We start from the raw sequence: 20128 nt of genomic DNA, 5'->3' as shown, positions 1-20128 counted from the left end.
ATAATGGTAGATAATGTAGAGGAATGTGACGGGCTCTTTTTTTCTCTCCTGGAGAAGTGGTGGGCTGGTAGACTAACCTTTTACTACACTGAGAAACACAGATGCTTATCATATATAAATTGTTTATTTTTTCCTTTAACAAATAATTTTAAAGGGGGCTTGTGAAATGGCTTAGCGGGTAAGAGAACGCTTGTTGTTTTTTTGCAGAAGATCCAGGTTTGACTCCCAGCACCCACACGGTGGCTCACTAACTTCTGTAGCTCTTGTCCTAGGGGATCCAACACTTCCTCTGACCTCTGTGACCACCAGGCACAAATATGGTGTACATATGTACATGTAGGCAAAATACTTAATATACATAAAATAAAAGTATAAAATCCTAAAAGCAAACAAGAAAGAATTTGAACATACTTGTCATAAAGTTGCTTTTCTGCCACCATAGCATGACAGGTATCCCTTGTGTGGACGACACAGTCAAGTTATTTCCCGAATTGATGAGGCTCCAGCAGGTTCTGATTCATTCTTTGTCAGTATAATCTACCTGATAATAGACATTCTTGCTAATTGTTGCCTTTCTTTCATGCCATGAGAATTGGCTTCCTGGGTTAAGGATTATGGGAACTTGTGATTTTGTTTTTTAGTTTTAATTTATTTTTATTTTATGTGCATTGACATTTTGTCTGTGTGAGGGTGTCTGGTCTCCTGGAACTGGAGTTACAGATAGTTGTGAACTGCTGTGTAGTTGCAAGAAACTGAAAGCAGATCTTCTGGAAGAGCAGCCATTGCTCTTAACCACTGAGCCGTCTCCTCAACCCTGAACTTGTGATTTTTATAGACACCATCAACTTATAGTTTGAAATGTACTTACCCTCTGCAAAATGTGCAAATGTTTCCTGTATTTTCATCATGCCAAAAACCAGCAGTTTTAAAACTTTCCCCACTCATCTCATGTGTAAGAAATAGTTCCATATATTTAATTTTGTTTTTCCTGAGTTCTTGGGAAGTTAAAATACAGTCTTCCCATTTGAGAAATGTGCAAAGAACCCAGAAGATTACATGACTTGTGGGAAGTCATAGAAAAGTAAACATTGAGGAGGGGAAATTTTCATTTTTCTGTTAAAAGAGATGAATTCAATAGCCAGGCTAGTGGTGCACACCTTTAGTCCCAGCACTCAGGAGGCAGAGGCAGGCCTCTGAGTTTCAGGCTAGCCAGAGCTACATAGTGAGACCCTTTCTCCAAACAAACAGGCAAATAAAGCCCAGATTAAAAACTTTTGTTAATTAATAAAAGTTTAGCCGTTGGGAAGATGAAGTTGGCATGACACATGGTGTGTGTGCGCTTTGGTGTCAGTAGCCAGAGAGAGTGCAGGTTGAGATTCGTTCTGACCTTGGATCCTCTGATTTCATTTCTGGGACCCTGTCCCAAGTAAATATTACAACGAAGGAGAAAATTGTCCACACTGTTGTTGACTGCCATGCTGTGTGTAAAGTGAGAAGAGGTTAGCTTTCAGGGAGGTAGGGCTTCATTAATTATAGTCTCTGTGTTCTCTACTCTTTTTAGGTGACATGAAACAACTTGGAAGTAGCCCTTTTGTTTTGGTTTTTTCCTCTGAGATAGGGTTTCTCTGTGTAGCCCTGGCTGTCCTGGAACTCCCTTTGCACACCAAGCTGGCCTTGACCTCAGAGATCTGCCTGCCTCTGCCTCCTGAGGCTAGATTTAAAGGCATGCAGTGGAAGCGGTCTTTTTGTGTGAGCATGTGCACAGAGGCAAGAGGTTGACGTTCGATGTCTTCTCTGTTTTTCTCCAGCTTTTCTTCTTTTGGGGACATGGTGTTTTATTAAACCTGGAACTCATTGATTGGCAAGGCTGGTGGCCAGCAGGTCCCCCAAATCCACCTGCCTGCATTTCCCTGTCTCCCCTAGCATTGGGGTTACAGACGTGCACTGCTGTGCCCAGCTTTTACATGTGTGTTGGGGATCTAAACTCAGGTCCTCATGCTTGTGTAGCAAACACCTTACCCACTGAGCCATCTTCCTAGACCCTATTTATAAAATTTGTATAAAAACACCTTCACAGGCCGGTCGGTGGTGGCACACGCCTTTAATCCCAGCACTCGGGAGGCAGAGGCAGGCGGATCTCTGAGTTCAAGGCCAGCCTGGTCTACAAGAGCTAGTTCCAGGACAGGCTCTAGAAACTACAGGGAAACCCTGTCTCAAAAACCCAAAAAAACAAAACAAAACAAAAAAAACCCCAAAAACCCTACCTTTACAAAGTTGATAATTTTATAGATATTAGAAAATATTGGCTAAGATTACTCATGTACTGTGGAATTCTTTTTTTGTTTTTTTTTTTTTTGTTTTTTTTTTCTGAGACAGTGTTTTTCTGTAGCTTTGGAGCCTGGAATTTGGAGAGTGGAATTCTGACTATATATATACAATTCTCAGTAATGTTATTGTTATTGTTGTGTAAGATAAGTAAATATGGCTAGACAGTCAGGTAACTAACAAGCAGGAGGAATTTCTTGCTGGGTTCTTGTTAACCTGTTACCCTACATAGTTACACCGAGATGCTCTGAGGCTAGGCCTGGAGAGCTCCAACGGAAGTGCCTTTTATCAATGCCTTTCTGTTTGCCTTTACATAGTGTGATGCTCATTCTTCTATTGGTGGACCAGTTTGCATTTTGATTTTGATAACTTGTGTGTATATGTGTGTGTCATTTTAATTTTTTTATTTTTATTTATTTATTTATTTTTGTTTTTCGAGGCAGGGTTTCCCTGTAGTTTCTTTTCTTTTTTTTTTTTTTTTTTTTTTTTTGTTTTTCGAGACAGGGTTTCCCTGTAGTTTCTAGAGCCTGTACTGGAACTAGCTCTTGTAGACCAGGCTGGCCTCGAACTCAGAGATCCGCCTGCCTCTGCCTCCCGAGGGCTGGGATTAAAGGCGTGCGCCACCACCGCCCGGCCTCCCTGTAGTTTCTAGAGCCTGTCCTGGAGCTAGCTCTTGTAGACCAGGCTGGCCTCGAACTCAGAGATCCGCCTGCCTCTGCCTCCCGAGTGCTGGGATTAAAGGCGTGCGCCACCACCGCCCGTGTGTGTCATTTTAAAAATGAACAATTAGCCAAAGTACTTTGAATTTGATACATTACATTGTATTGATTACCATGCCAACAGTTACTGCAACCAACATGTGACAGTGACCTTCAATTTTAATTCCTACTTTCTTGAAACATCGCAGAATATCACCGAATCTAAAAGCATCTATTTATCTACCTATCTATATCTATCTGTCTGTCTGTCTGTCTGACTGCCTATCTATCTATCTATCTATCTATCTATCTATCTATCTATCTATCTATCTATCTATCTATCTATCTATTTTTGTGACATCCTCTGACTGGCCTAGAATTCCCTATGCAGACCAGACTGGCCTGGAACTCAAAGAGATCCACGTGCTGGAATTAAGTGTGAGCCACCACCATGCCTGGCCCTTCTTAAATAATCAAGTGTGAGTGTGTGCGTGTGTTGTGTGTGTATGTGTTTATCTAACAGCTCATTATAGTTATATAGAAAGTTAACAGCGTATATATACACAGTCTAGGAAGTTTACAGCCATCAACAGTTTTAGTGCAATTTCAGGAGCAAGTGGGAATTTGGTAATCTCTGAAGTTGTTAGTGCAGTGGATCTTGTATGTAAAATACATGCATACTTTCCATAGCATATGTGGAAGGATCTCTCTAAAATTGGCCTCATTTATTTTAATCTCTGCAAACTGACCTGGCCCACTTAGCATAGCCTTTATTGCTGATGTTTGCACATGTTCTCTTTTTAGAATTGATTCATGATCATCTTAAGATATTAATTTGACATAAAAGGCATCAGGGCCTTTACAATTACCATGGGTTTTCTCCTCTCTGTCCGTAGGTTCTTATAAAATTGTAATTTGATCCCATAGGAACTTCAGAATGGTTTCCTGGTGGGATGGATACACAGTCTTTAGTAACTTGCATTTGGAGGAAGTACATAGTGTTATCTTCTGAAATAATACTTGTTATATTTCTTTCTTTCTGTCTATCATATGGGATGTGGGGATTGAACTCAAATTATCAGGCTCAGCTGCAAGTACCTTTACCTGCTTAACCAGCCATCTTACTGGCCCTGTATTTTGAAATAGTTTAAAGTAGCTATAGACAGCGAGATAACTGTGTATGTATCTCTAAAACACAGAGGCCATCACTGCATAACCACAATATTTGTTTAATCTGACAAAATTAACAGTGGTTTTTTTTAATACTATCTGAAACCCAGGCCATAATCTGATTTACTTGGTTGCTCCTAATATAATTTTGTAGCTGGTTTATTTAACTGGAATTCAACAAAGAATTATGCAGTCTTGAAGGTGGAATTTTACTTTAGAAAATAGCTTCTGATATCTTATAAAGATGGGTAAATACTATGTCTTAGTTAAAAAATAGGGAGTTTAGGAAAGTACAAAGACTAGAGTTCATGGCTTTTAGATCCAAACTTAGGGTACTGCTGAACTAAGGCCATGAAGCCAGTGACTACTGGTTAAGTGATGTGGTTAGATCAGTTATTTGAATATAAACAGGATAGAGAGAAACCCTGTCTCGAAAAATTAAAAAAAAAACAAAAAACAAAAAAAAAACAAAACAGGATAGGAGCACTTTTCATGAAGTGATTCTAGTGCTTTGAAATTTTTATTATATGGGAAACTTAGAATGTTTATTAAATTTGTGTGTGTGTGTGTGTTTACGCTTGCGCATGCACATGTAGTTATATAGGTGCTACTGTGTGTGGTAGAGGCTGTCAGAGGACAACTTAGTAGGGTTGATCTCCTTCTATTGTGTGAGTTTTAGGGATGGAGTTCAGGTCTCCAGACTTGGCATCAAGTACTTTTACCCACTGAGCCATCTTACTGGCCCCTTAGGACTTTCTGTATGAAATTGAAATTGAATGAACTAATGATATTTTAGATGAAGCCTGATTATTAGAAACATCGTCAGGCTGTACAGTCCTGAAGCTCTAGCCAAGGGTTTTGTCAGGCTAAGCAATCACCATTGCAAGTGCTTGTCAGTGATGCTTGGCCTGTGAGGCAAGTGATGCTGTAACCAGCAACCCTGTTAGGTGGCTGGCCTGTGACCCAAGAAATTGACAGGTGATGAAATGAGCCTTGCATGGTTTTTCTGGGGGAGCTGTTGATATCTTTGATGACCTTTATTCTCAAGAATTTTGATTAAATATAGATACACAGTCCTGGACTTAAAATGACCCCATTATGGTGTTTTGACTTTATGATGGTGTAAAAGCAGTAAGTAACTTGTAGAAGCTGTGCTTTGATTTTTGATCTTTTCCAGGGCTACTGCTGTGTGGTCTGATACTCTTATCATGCAGGATAGCAGCAGTTAGTTACACCTCCCAGTTTGCCCAGAATCATGAGGCCAAACAAGCAGTCCTCTGCAGCAAGTCTATTAGTTGGTAGCGCTGCTAGCTGGGATATTTGGAAAGATTGGTGCTTTAGTTTTTGGTTGTGGTGGTGCAGTCCGTCAAACCCAGGGCCTTGTGTCAGACAAACATTCTATAGCTGAGTTCTTTTTCTCATTCCTTTAAGGCACTTAAACTAGTCATTTTATTTTTAATTGTATGTGTGTGTTTGTGTACGCATTCGTGTATGTGCGTCGGGTGAGTGCAGTCATCTGTTGAGCCTGAAAGAGGGTGTCAGACCCCTGGAGCTACAGCTGCAGGCAGGTGCTTTGCACTGAGCCATCTCTCTAGCCTTTAAATGTACTTAAAAAAGTGTTTCTAGCATATATTAATTACACATAGTGTTGGGTTTCATTATGTCTTCACACACATGTTCTCTCCGTTTCACTGTCTCCCTCGCCTTAGCGGTTCTTTTCATCTTACTGACTTAGTCTCCTCCCACATTCATGCCTTTTTTCCTCTCTTGGCTGACCTAGGTGTTTCATGAGGGACTGCAGGCATGTGCGCAAGGGACTATTCACAGAATCAGGGGCCACTCACCAGGTCGGAAAAAGCCAAACGCACTTCTGGTTTGTGTTATTCTCACTTCACACTGAGTTTATCAGGTTGTGACTACATAGTATGTCAAGGAGAGTCTGTAGTTTTTATGGTAATTAAAAGGCTTTGTTGGGAAAATAGTAGGATAATAGTGTTTAATTACAGTATCTCAGGTCAAGCCCTCTGAAGCACATTGTTTTATTTAATCATGTTGTCTTCTCGGTTGTATAGCTGTAGAAGCAGGCTGTGTGTGATGGGTCAGCTTGTTTAAGGCCCAGAGCCAGTTGTTGTAGTAGGAAGCGGCCACCCGGCCACTGGCTAGCTTTACACCCGAAATAATTACACGGAAACTGTATTCTTTTAAAACACTGCCTGGCCCATAGTTTCAGCCTCTTATTGGTTAATTCTCACATCTTCCTTTAACCCATATTTAGTAATCTGGGTAGCACCACGAGGTGTGGCTTACCAGGAGAGATCTTAACCTGCGTCCATCTCAGAGAGGAGCAGCATGGAGACTCCCTATGGCGACTGCCTGAAGCGTCTCCCCCACTCTACTTCCTTGTTCCCACAATTCTGTTCTGTCTACTCCACCTACCTAATTTTCTGTCTCTTAAAGGGCCAAGGCAGTTTTCTTTATTAATTAACCAATGAAAGAAACATAGACAGATAACTCTCCTCCATCAAGTTGTGAGCATGACTGTAGCTTTGATGTGAGGCTTTGTGATGGGAAGCCATGCTGCTGTCTGAATCCACATCTGTTTGTGTCTATACTTCAGGATTTTACAGACTTAACAACCAGAAAACAGAGAAAGAAAAGCAGTTCTTTTATTTTAGAATTAAAAAGCCAGAGGCTCTAATTTTTTTTAAATATTTATTTGTTATCTTCAATTATGTATGTCTTGGTCATTGTTCTATTGCTGGGAAGAGACACCATAACCAAAGCACCTCTTATAAAAGAAAGCATTTTAATTGTGGGCTTGCTTACAGTTTCAGAGGTTTAGTTCATTATCATGGTGAGAAGCCTGGCAGCAGAGAGGCAGAAATGGTACTGGAGAGGTAGCTGAGAGCTACCTCCCGAGAGAGTCTAGGTTTCTCTGTGTAACGGCCCTGGCTGTCCTGGAGCTCCCTTTGTTTACTCATCACAGAGATCTGCTTGTCTCTGCCTTCTGAGTGCTGGGGTTACAGTGCTCAACCAAGAGCAAGTATTCCTAACTGAACCATCTCCTTGAACCAGAGCTTGGTGTTTGGCTGGTCTGGCCAGCTGCTGAGCTACTTACTGGAATTTGCCTTTCTTCATCCTCAGCCACAGGGTTACCAGCATGTGTGGCCATGCCTGGCTTTTATGTGGTTGCTGGGGATTCAAACTCAGATCCTCTTGCTTTCACAGCACATGCTCTCACTTCCGAGATACTTCTCCAGCTGTCTTTTATAAAAGACGTTTTCTAGACACAAAGACTTCAGTAGGAATTTAGGATTTAAATCTTTCTATTTTGAAACAAGTATAGGTTGAGATGAAGTTGCTAGGAGAGGTCCCATGTATGCTTCAAATACTTTTCCTCGTGGTTTTGACTTCAGTCACTACAGTTCAATATCAAAACCAGTAAATTAGTGTGTGTAGGGTGTGCCATTTGTCATGCATGGATTCATGGAGCTATACCACAAACCACCTCAGCACAGACCTCACTTGTCCTGTCCCCATGGTCACCCTCCCCACCATTCCTGACCCCCCCACAAGTCCCTCCTCATCTCAGTCATGTGTCATCTTGCAAGTGTTGTGTAAACACAGTTGTGGGGTGTTTTTACTCATGAGATCTATCCAAGCTGGGGCTGTAAGTAGTTCAGTTTTGTTCTCTAATAGGAATTGAAGATTTTTATGGAATTAGATTTTGGCTTTCAGTCTGATTTCTCCCAAATATCTGTTAACATTTGTACATAAAAGTCCTTTTTTAAAAAAGAAATATTTAAAAATTTCTGGTGCTTTTGTTTGTGTTGCATATGCGTGTACTTGCACCACAGTGTGCGTGGAGTCAGAAGACGGCTTGTGGGGTATGGTTCTCTCCTTCCACCATGTGGTGGCCCCTGGGTATCAAACTCAGGCTGTCAGCCATGGCGCCAGTTCCTTTACCCATGGAGCCATCTTGCCAGCCCTGTGTGTAGGTCTTATTATATTTAAATTATAGAATGCTAAGATAAGTGAAAGTTTAATGTTTAAAATTGAGGACTGTTACGTTGTCGCTTAGTGTGCGTAGATGTGTACGCAGAAATACACTTTGTACTAATATGATCTCAGTGCTACTATGAGCTCATGTCTGTACTGACTACTCAGGGCAGTTACTAAGTAAGCAACTGTAGGTATACATGAGTTTTTAGTCTTATTTCTAGAGACAAGGTCTTGTCAGTTGCCCAGGCTGGCATTTAAACTTGCAGTTTTGCCAAGGAAGGCCTTGAACTTCATATTTTCCTGCTTTAGCTTCCAGTGTAGATACGATTACAGCATTCCACCATGTTACGAGTGATATTTTAAAAGAAATCTCATGTTAGTGTTGGCTGGATACTTGTTAGTGCTAATTTGCTAGTTACTGTGTGTGTCACTGAGGGTTCAGCCCCGGATCTGGTGTATGTTGGGTTAGTTCTCTACCTCTGGGCTCCATATACTCAGACCTGGTATTTGTACACAGGAGGAGATTAAGACAGAGAATAGCTTTCCTTGTGAAATCTCAGTAAATCTTGTGCACAGTGACAAGGGAAAGAGCCTATTAGTCCCTGAAACAGAGCTTTCTCCCATAGGGCAGACAGAGGAGGCCGTGTCTGCAGGCTTTCTCAGCAAACCTGTCACTAGAACAATAAAAGTGAGCGAGCTAACCACCGAGACAGACGAGTGCCTGAGCACTTGGAAAGGCTTGCTTTTTCTACAGTCAGAATTTCCCTTGGGGGCTTGCAACAGAGATCTCAAGATGCTGAAACTGAGAAAGAGCGGAGGGAGTTTCAGGATAGACAAATGCAGTTTAAACTCACCGTTTCTTCAGAGAAAGTGTCTTTATTTGGTGACTGGACACGAACAGTGACAGCTTCTCTGTGGCCATCTGGTGACGGCTCTCTGGGAGTTCGGGCTCTTTAATGAAGAGGAAGTTGAAGACACTCTGAGCAATGGATTCTTGTCCTGCCTCGTGCACACACAGGCTGGTTTTGCACTTATCATTTTAACAGTGCCTAAAGTAAAACATTTATTCAAGTGTGTTCACGGCATCAGAGCCTTTTGTAGAGTTTTGGAGATCAGTATTTGGGTTTGTATTTATGTTTAATTTTGTTGTCAGTTTTTTTTACTGTGTAGAATTATTTCCTATTTGTGTATAATGAGGCAGTTGAGGTGTACTGAATGAATTAGCGCCAGTGTTTAAGTTTCATCTTACCTTATTTATCTGAGACAGGTCTCAATATGCAGGAATTGCTTTTCCCCCTTTACAATATGGTTTCAGGACATAAATCAGTGGATCAGGCTTGGTGACAAGTATGTTTACCTGCAGAGCCAACTTACCAGTTCTGAAAAGAGAGCCAAAAGTTGTTTTTTCCTTCTTCCTTCCTTCCTTCCTTCCTTCCTTCCTTCCTTCCTTCCTTCCTTCCTTCCTTTCTTTCTTTCTTTCTTTTTTTAACATTGGTTTAGTATTTTTGGGACATATTCTTGTCTTGTAGCTTGACTGGTACTTACTGAGACAAGACTGGCCTCAAGATTATGGTAATTCTCCTGCCTCAGCTTTATGCTGGGCTTAGAATTAAAAGGATTATTATCGTATGTTTGCAGGATGTATGTGTGTAGGCATGTACTACAGCATGTGTGTGTAAGTCATTGGACAGCTTTGTGGAGTTGTTCCTCCCTCCACCTTTATGTGGGTCCCAGGCATCAAGCGCCAGTGATTAGGCTCACACAGCAAGGGCCTTTCCCAGCTGAGCCATCTTGCCTTCCTGAGAATTTCTTTTAATTTTTCATTCAGTCCTTGGAGTTTTGATTCTAAAAGTGATTGTATCTAGGTAGCAGATTATTTTATTAATTTAACTTTTTTGATATTTTTATTTTATTATTTTGTGTATTGATTGGTGTTTTACTTGTATGATGTCTATGTGAGGGTGTCAGATCCCCTGGAACTGTTGTTACAGATAGTTGTGAGCTGCCATAAGAATTCTGGGAATTGAACGCAGGTCCTTTGGAAGAATAGCCAGTGTGATTAACCACTGATCCTTCTCTCCAGGTTCTAGTTTTTTGATTTTTGGTTTTTTTTTTTTTTTTGTTTTTTTTTTTTTTTTTTAGAAGCTTTAGGACAGTGCTTTCATTATTCCAAGCTCCTTAATAAAAGACTATGGAAGTTAAGGTTTTGGTGAAAGAAATGACTTAATATTGTCCTGTTGTAAAAAAAAAAAAAAAAAGCTTAACTTTTGTTATACTTGAATTTAAGATGACTTTGCTCATTGCAGATAATTCTTGAAAGGGAATCATGTCTTTGGGAATAGCCGAAGGCTCTCGCCCTAACCTGGCCATTGTTGACAAGGAGAGGCCAGTCCTTTAGTATTATTGTTTCCAGTCCAGAGCTTCAAGTCCATCCCGAACTGCTGGAAAACAATCCAGAGTTAAGGCAGAAGGGAGTAGTAGGTGCTTGGATGGCTGAGGTGGGGTGTACAGACTCCTTCATCCACTGCTGTATTCAGCATGCTGCTGCAGAGAGGCACCCTGGGCTCACAACCTGCAGAGTTGTGGGAAGAGAATTCATCTGCACAGAATTTTAACTCGAAAAGGATTTTTCTTTACAGTTGCTAAAGATTATATTTTGAATGTCATTTTCATTTTCAAGTTCAATTATTACAGCTAAGTTTAATAACACGCTGCCACACTCAGATTTCTTTCAGGTTTTATCAAGAGAGCAAAGATAGTAAGAGATTGGCAGCATTGCTATGTAATTTTGTTAGATGATGTGAAGTCAAGAATGATCTTTAGTATTCACTTTTTCTTGTTGCTCTGCTTCTTCATATGGACCCTGTGAGACATAAGGTAAATTGGCTTTAAGATAAACAGTTGGAAAACAGCTGTAAGCTACTTGTCTGAAAAGATGAAAAAAAGGAAACATGATTTTGACAAATTCTGAAATACTCAAACACTGGTGCAAATGATGAATCTTAGGAAGTAAAATTCAGGAAATTTGTACAAACTCATATATCCATGATAGGTGCCCACTAGGCAGCGCTTCAGCCTCATAAAATATTTGTGATTTACCATTTTAGAAATCTGTTTGGCTGAGTGATGGTGGCACACACCTTTAATCCCAGTCTCAGGAGGCAGAGTCAAGCGGATCTCTGTGAGTTTGAGGCCAGTCTGGTCTACAAAGCAAGTTCCAGGACAGCCAGAGCTATTACACAGAGAAACCCTATCTTGAAAAACAAACAAACAAAAATATGATTTATTTTTACATTTGCATATTTTATGTGTGCATGTGCACATGTGGAGGTCAGAGGACAACCTATAGGATTCAGTTCTGCCCTTCATGTGGGTTCTGGGAATTTAAACTCAGGGTTTCTCTTGGAAGAAAACTCCTTCCCCATTCTGCCACCTCGATGGCCTGTGCTTTAGTAATCTTTAGACAGGATGGAGTCGTCTGAAGTTGAGATGTTACTAAGCTTTCTCACTTCCTACATCAGGGACATCAGGGACCTCCTCTCCCTCCCTCAGACATTTTCTAGCTTTTAAAATCTTTATCCATGTTTAATTTTGACTTACAGCCTCAGGCTTATTATGACTTTAACTTCTGATACTCTTTCTTCCATCCCTCTTCTGCTAGGATTGCAGGGATGTGTGGAATAAGGATTGAACTCAGGGCCTTGTGCATGCTAGGTGAGCACTGTGCCAACTGAGCTACACCTTACATCAATTTTTCAGCTTTTAACTAGTTTTTTTAATTAAATACATTTAAAAAATGTGTGTGTGTGTTTGCTTGCACTTGCACTTGTGTGCATGTGCACCTTTGACATATCATATGTTCACTATGGCATATGTGTGGGGGTAAGAGGACAATTTGTAGGAGTTGGTTCCTTCTTGGATCATGTGAGTCCCTGGATTAAACTCATGCATCAGGCATGGTGCTAAGCACACCTCCTGGTCCCTTAACTAGTTTTTTGTTTGTTTGTTTTTCCTCACTGTGTAGCTCTGGCTGCCTGGAGCTTGCTCTGTAGACCAAACTGTCTTTGAACTCACATAGCTCTACCTGTCTGCCTCCAGAGTGGTGGGATTATAAGAATGTACCACCACACTCAGCTATAGTGTTACTTTAAAAAATAAAAGTGGAGGGGGCTGGAGAGATGGCTCAGAGGTTAAGAGCACTGGCTGCTTTTCCAGAGATCCTGAGTTCAATTCCCAGCAACCACATGGTGGCTCATAACCATCTGTAATGGGGTCTGGTGCCCTCTTCTGTCATGGAGGTGTACATGCAGGAGGCACATTGTATACGTAATAAATAAATCTAAAAAAATAAAAAATAAAGTGGAAGTCTTTCTGGACCAAAGGGATAGCTAAATAAATGGATGTATTTATTTAATAGAATATTACCTCTTCATTAATTTGATAAGTAAAAATATTAACATGGACAGTGTTGAATTTGCTAAGAGGGAAAAGTGCAACATTAACTGCCATGTTTATGCAGGTTGTTCTGTGTAAAATATGTAGATAGTAATAGCAGTTGGGTTAAAGCACGAACAGTAAATGAACATTGTTTAACTGATGAGATCATGGCAAGCCTTTATGTAGGATTTTACTAGTGTTATAATGTTAATCGTGTGATGAAAATATAACAATAATACAGTGAGAGGGTACAGTCAGCACAACCAAAATAAACTGTCCTGTACAGGCCCAGTTTGTACACAGTACAGCTAGCCCTTCTTATAATAGGATACAGGTTTGGAAATGGTTTACACCCAAGTTCAGTTACTAAGGTATTCTCTTGTAGCAGATCACTTTCATGCAAACTAATACAGATTTTTGTGGCACTTGTAATTGTATTAATCTACAGAGTCTTGTGAATAGTTTAAGTTGGATAATTGGATCTTAGTTAATCTTACTAATTTTGATGAAGGCTAATTTTTTTCCCTTTGTTTAGAGAGTTTCACTGTGTAGATCATGCTGGCCTCAGAGGTCTTCCTGTTTCTGCCTCTGCTGGGATTAAAGATGTGTGCTATTACAGCTGCCCGATAAAGAACTAATTTTTAATGATTTTTAAAAGAATGACTTATATATTTTACTGTTTATGCATATGAGTGTTTTGCCTTCATGTATCTCTGCATCACGTACATACATACCTAATGTTTGAGAAGATCAGAAGGTGTTAGATTCCCCTGAAACTGGAGTTACAGATAGTTATTAGCCATCTTGTGGGTGTTGGGAAGTGAACCCAGGTCTTCTGCAAGAGCAATAGGTGCTCTTAATTGCTGAGCCATCTCTTCAGCCCCTAAAGGCTATTTCCTTCCCTCCCTCCCTCCTTCCCTCCTTCCCTTTCTTCTTTCCTTTCTTTCTTTTTTAATTTTTTAAGACATGGTTTCTCTGTGTAGCCCTGGCTGTTCTGGAACTCTGTTACCAGGCTGGCCTTGAACTCACAGAGATTCACTGCCTCTGCCTCCCAAGTGCTGGTATTAAAAGTGTGAGCCACCACTGCCTGGCTTTAAAAGACTAAGTTTTAATTGCATAGAAATATCCAATATTGAGATTTCTCTCTCCTCCCTTTCTTCCTTCTTTGTCTCCTTTTGCCTCTCTCATCCTCCCTCTCTAACCTCATACTGGCTATGTAGGTGAAGATAACCTTGAACTCCTGATCCTCCTGCTTCCCTCCCCATCTCCTTAGTGTTAGGGTTAGAGGTACATGCTCCCCGTCATGTGCAGTGCTGAGCGTTGGACTTCATGGATGCTAGCCAAGCACTCTAATTAACTGAGCTACATATCAGCCTGAATTTTGCAGTTTCTCTTAAACAGTTTAATGGCACAGGATCTGGTCAACTAATAAATCTCTAGTTTTAAAAGCCCTCATTTAACTTGATATACTAAATGATATTTTTGAGAAAGAACTTAATTTAAAAAATATTGTTGCGCATAGAGAGTGTGTGCACCCATGTGGTGCAGCACACATGAGGCCATGGGGGAAACTTCTTCGAGTTGGTTCTCTCTTTCTACTGAGGGGTCCAAGGACTGATCTCAGGTCATCGGAATTACATAGCAAGCACTGTTTTCCAACATGGTCTGTATTTCCTTGGCTGGAACCAAGTAGCTTCAGTTATTCTCCTGCCTCAGCCTCTTTCTTAACTGGGGCTGTAGGTGTGCACCACCATTCTCTATTAGAGTCTTTAAAAAAATGTCAACTACTTGTTTTCTTTCTGTTTAACTGACAGTTAATTATCTCACCTATGTGTGAGTGGTATTTTGAGGCATGTATATAGTCTGTAGTGATCAGGGTAACCGGCATATCATGTGAAACATTTGTCTCGTCTGGGTGTGGGTGTGTTCAAGATCTCTCTCCTTGCAGTCTTAATTAAAGTACACAATTCAGGACTGATGTAGTTCTGCTGGCCACAGAAGCTGACGTTCTTACCAGCTGTGCACTGGACAGCTTTAGAGGGTGTTTTCTCGGTTTGGATGCTGGAAGTTGTAGTAGGGTTCATCTGTTCTTTGTCGTGCTCCTTCTTGTCCTTGCATGCATGTTTTAGAAAGACAGGCTTTGTTCTTCTGTTTGGAGTGAGTCTTAGGATGTCTTACCTTTGTAAGGAAGGAAATTGGGTCTGAGTGCCCTGTGGCTGCTAATGATGTGTTTCTTCCTTGGCAGTGCTGGGGGAAGGACTGGCCAAAGGAGAGGGTGCCTTCCGGGCAGTGCTGTGCTGCATGCAGCTGAAAGGGAAGCTCCAGCTTGTGTCCTCCATCCTTGCCAAGTCACTGTCAGGAGAGTCTCTGGTATGTTGATGAGCGTGGGTTTGAATGCTTGCTAGTGATGGGTCATGTTTGACTCCTCAGTATAGTATGAGGAACATAGTGTATGTTTAGTGTAGTTTTGTCAGATGTCAAAGTTCATGACAATCCCAAAATGCTCAGTTTTTAAAAATGACCTGATATTCAATCATTGGACCCTTGCCATTTCTGATCGTGTATATAAAAAGCACAGGTACTTTTAATGGGTTCTAAATCCATGATAACCAGAAGACTTTAACAGTTTAAACCAGCCAGGCAGTGGTGGAGCACACCCTTAATCCCAGCACTTGAGAAGCAGAGGCAGGCAGATGTCTGAGTTCTAGGCCAGCCAGGGTACTGTGAGACCATGTCTCAAAAAAATCAAAATAATAAAAAAAAAAAACAAAATTAGAATTAAAAAGTTCTTTTTTTTGAAGACCAATGTACATACTAATGGGTTTCATACCAAATGGGTATGTGTAAGTTAATATCCTTATTTACTTTATGGAAACTATCTAAGTTTTATTTAGACTAGAATTTAAGTTTTTTTTTTTTTAATTTTAACTTTTGTTGATTCTTTACATTTCTAATGTAAGTTTTTAAATACATAAATTTTCTAGTTTTTTGTTATAATGGAAGGGCTACTTTTTTAAAATTTATTTATTTATTTATTTATTTATTTATTTATTTATTTATTATGTACACAACATTCTGCCTCCATGTATGCCCACATGCCAGAGGAGGGTGCCAGATCTCATTACAGATGGTTGTGAGCCACCATGTGGTTGCTGGGAATTGAACTCAGGACCTCTGGAAGAGCAGACAGTGCTCTTAAACACTGAGCCATCTCTCCAGCCCCCGGAAGGGCTACTTTTTGTGACTTCATAGAGTTGATAATTTATAGAAATTTAAAAGAAAGAACTTTTTCAAGTTCCTTGGTATTTTTCAGGCATCAAAATGAAGACAGAGAAAGAAGAAATCCTATAATTACCAGGCAGTGTGACTTTGACAGTTGTGCTTCAAGTTGATAGGGATTTTGAAAATCAAGAGCACAGATGGTGAAAATACAGAAATTAGGAAAATATTTATTCTGTTGTGAAATATAGTATTACTGCTCCACTACAGGGTAATCTAGTCAGCTTATAAGGAATTACTGTGCAGTGAATGACTTCCTTCATTTGGCGATGTCTGTGATTTCATCAATCACAAAGGTGAACCCAGCAAAGTGGTGCTGCTGTTTAGATCCCAGTCCTGTCAGGATGTATTTATTTCTTCTTTTGAGGCGGGACCTGGACCTTGAAACAAACTTCTGCCTTACTCTTCCTAGTGCTGGGATTATGGTTTCTGGTCACCACTCCTAGCAAGAGAAAAATTCTTTTGAGACATGGTCTCTGTGTATGTGTAGCTCAGGCTGGCCTCAGGCCTGGGATTTTCCCTGATCTTTCAAGTATACAGCAGTTATGGATGCCTACCCTTAAAAGGTCTTTTTCTATAATTATTTTACTTTGCATTTGTTGGGGTCTTTTAATTTAAAACAAATGAAAAGTAATTTGTTTCTAATTTTCAAATTTTCTGAAATTTGACTTTCAAAAATTACCGAATACACGAGCCATCTTTAGGCGCTGTTTTGACTCCCTGGTTTCTGTGATGCTGGATAACCGCTGAGTTCAGCATTTCATAGATACAGACAAGCCTGTTAGCACTAAGGGAGAGGGGAGGAATAGTTTTAGGTTTGCTTTTCTCATGTTTTGTTCTCACTGATATTGGCAAGCATTTTATAGAGTTTAAAAATATTAGTTTTTGAAGCAGAGTCTCATTATGTATCTTTGGCTGGCCTGAACTCAGCCTGGCCTCAAAATCACAGAGATCTGCCTGCCCCTGCCTCCCGAGTGCTGCGGTTATTTTACAGTTGTGCATCAGGTGAGAGCATGCATGTAGTGTGTGTTCTTAGCAGGAGCAGCAGCTGAGTCTTTCTTTCCATTAGGCCTCTTTCCTTTCCCCAGCTGCCTGCAGCTTCTTATGCCAGAGTAGCAGTGTGGGGAAGGGAAGGGAGCGAGCGGTATTGAGCACAGACAAGTCGAGCTGAGTTATGAGACTAAAGAACTATGCACTGATGATTTTCTGTCTTCATCTCACCCTTCCAGAATGGGATGGTAACAAAAGATTTGACAAGACTGAAGACGCTTCTCATGGAGACAGAGGTGAGTCCATTGCCGGGACCCCTCACTTATACCCAGTGAGGTCAGTGAGCATTCTGTGTTAGCATTTGGAATATTGTGGTGGTGTCAGTCAAGATACAAGGTGACAAGGGGACCTTCTGTGAAACTGGGTTGAGTCCCACCCTCAGATCTCAGAACATGGCTTCTCAGGTCTCCTCTGCATTCCGGGTCTTCTGTTCTGACTATAATTCTTCTTTTCCTTTCTTCTTCTTCTTCTTCTTCTTCTTCTTCTTCTTCTTCTTCTTCTTCTTCTTCTTCTTCTTCTTCTTCTTCTTCTTCTTCTTCTTCTTCTTCTTCTTCTTCTTCTTCTTCTTCTTCTTCTTCTTCTCTTCTTCTTCTTCTTCTTCTTCTCTCCTCCTCCTCCTCCTCCTCCTCCTCCTCCTCCTCCTCCTCCTCCTCCTCCTCCTCCTCCTCCTCCTCCTCCTCCTCCTCCTCCTCCTCCACCTCTTCCTCCTTCTCTTCTTTTTTGTATATGTGTATGGCTGTTGTGTATTTGTATTCACTCATTTGTGGGCCACACATGGATGCATGTGGAGGCCTAAGGTTGATGTAAGATGCCTTCCACAATTATTGTCTATTTGTTGAGGCTGGGTCTCTCACACATACAAACTCTCCAGCTGTCCTTGGGTCCCTTGTGTCTGCCTCCTGAGGGCTGGGATTGTGGGTGTCACCATTTCTCTGGCTTTCACGTCGGTGTGGGTGCGGGATTGTTTTGCGCATTTGTGGGAATCTGAACTCTTCACATTTGCAACACAAGCTCTTCATACACGAGTCATCTCTCTGGCTCCCATCCCTGTTGTTCTTATTTGTTATCTCAGGCTCCCAAATGTTTCCATTTGGTACTTGGCTAATTAAAAATATTAAAAAAAACTTTATGTGCATCGGTGTTTTATCTGCATGTATGTCTTTGTGAGAGTGTCCGATGTTTTTTGTTTGTGTGTTTCTTTGTTTTTTGTTTTTTGAGACAGGGTTTCTCTGTAGCTTTGGAGCCTGTCCTGGAACTAGCTCTTGTAGATCAGGCTGGCCTCGAACTCACAGAGATCCGCCTGCCTCTGCCTCCCAAGTGCTGGGATTAAAGGTGTGCCCCACCACCGCCTGGCTTGAGAGTGTCCGATTTTGGAGCTACAGACAGTTGTTAAATGTCATGTGGGTGCTGGGAATTGAACCCAGGTCCTCTGCAAGAGCAATCAGTACTCTTAATTGTTGAGCCATCTCTTCAGCTCCCAGGAAATTTTAAGTTTTGATTATTTTTTCAGTTATAAAGCACAACATCATGGAGTTTTAAGTGATCTTTGGTGAAACATGGGATGCTTGTAGTATAAGTAATTCGTCCTGGATTATTTGTTTATATATTTTTATTCAATCCATTTTCACCAAAAACTGGGTTATCTTTTAAAAAAGCACTCCTTAGTAGCTTGATAATGACAGTAACTTCTTGTTGAAACTATGGTGATTTTAATCTGCAAAGTTCAATTTGTCGGTCACATGACAATGATGGCAATGATGGTGTTGTTTCAGATATATCCAGTCAGCATTGCCACCATCCTTTCTGTGGTATAAGACATTCCAAATTTCATCTTAACATTAAGTTTCTTTCTTTTGAGTGTTGAAGGTGTGCCCAGCAAGTGTGCCTAGCAGGAAACATGGTGGGCCACTCGGAGAAGCACCCAGGGCAGGCTTTGGTTAGTTAGTGCGATGGGAAACACTAACAGGAAGAGTAGGGGTTCATATTGCAGGGGAACTTTGGAGGCAGGAGTGTTAGAGCCTGGACAGATGGGTGAGTGTCCAGAGGAGATTTGATATGAGTGGCACTGGCAGATTGTCAGCTGGCTCAGGGAGAGATGAGACAAGTGACAGGACAGCGGCAGCCGGGAGGAGATTATGGGACACTCAGACAGACAGGAGAGGTCTAGACCTGCTCAGGACAGCAGAGTTCAGGATGACTTAAGATTCCAGGCTGAGGCCGGCAAGTGGCTGCTGCCCCCTGAGGTCAATTCCTGGGGCCCATGTAGTGGAGGGAGAGACTGACTCCTGCAAATTTTGCTCTGACCTCCACAGTCTCGTTGTGCCATGCATATCCATACACTTACATGCATACAAAATGAAGAAAATGAAATAAAAAATGCCTAAAAACAGAAAGATTTCAGTGTGTGGCTGTCTTTAGGGGAAGACACCTTTTCCTTGAGACAAGTTCTACAGAGGCTTAGATTTGGAATAAAGCTGATGAATTTGGTTTTGCACATACAGTGTTTGAAGTGTTCACCATGTGAGCGCTACTCTGGTGGGGGCTGGTGGGAAAGCAGAAGGGCAGCTGTGTGCTGGTGGTGACCAGTCTTCACACCATAGTGACCCAGCAGAGACGGTGCTGCACTGAAGCTGCCTGTTCAGTGGGTTCAGAATTTAGACTTTCCTTCAGGTTTCAGGGTGCTTTTCCACTGCAGGAGAGTATCTGGCAAGGCCTTTGTTTTCATGCTTTTATAGTGAAAGAACGAGCATAAAATGTTACTTGCCACAAATGTTATGGAAAACTTCCAAATAGATTTTCTTTATTATTATTTTTTCACATGTTTATAAAATTTTTCTCAAAACAATTTTATTTCATAAAGTAAAAGTAATTATAGGCATTTTATAAAATTAGCAGAGACCAAATGGGGTGACAGGACTTGATGCAATACACAGTTTTTGTCTCCAGAGTGGTTTCTATTAGAATTCTCTAGTTGGACTTGGTGGATTATTATTTTTTAAAATTGTTTTTATTGAGCTATATATTTTTCTCTACTCCCCTTCCTTATTCTCCCCTCCCCTTCTACCTCTCCCATGGTCCCCATGTTCCCAACTTACTCAGGAGATCTTGTCTTTTTCTACTTCCCATGAGGATTGGATCCATGTATGTCTTTCTTAAGGCCCTCTTTG

General features: G+C 41.0%; 1 protein-coding gene and 1 pseudogene across 7 annotated transcripts in view; one reads left to right on the top strand and one right to left on the bottom strand.

Moving 5' to 3' along the window:
- Positions 1–20128, top strand: part of Helz (helicase with zinc finger) — a 142560-nt gene that overhangs the window by 31063 nt on the left and 91369 nt on the right. For all 7 annotated transcript variants that reach the window (XM_038326182.1, XM_038326185.1, XM_038326181.1 and 4 more), the window contains 2 exons: positions 14878–15002; positions 17141–17197. In XM_038326182.1, the coding sequence (XP_038182110.1) occupies positions 14878–15002; positions 17141–17197 (182 nt within the window). The remainder of the gene's footprint in view (positions 1–14877; positions 15003–17140; positions 17198–20128) is intronic.
- LOC119813494 lies at positions 3569–11842 on the bottom strand (annotated as a pseudogene).

Source organism: Arvicola amphibius, chromosome 4, assembly GCF_903992535.2.
Source record: "Arvicola amphibius chromosome 4, mArvAmp1.2, whole genome shotgun sequence".
NCBI classification, from domain to species: domain Eukaryota; kingdom Metazoa; phylum Chordata; class Mammalia; order Rodentia; family Cricetidae; genus Arvicola; species Arvicola amphibius.
This window is presented reverse-complemented; position numbering and strand designations above follow the sequence as displayed.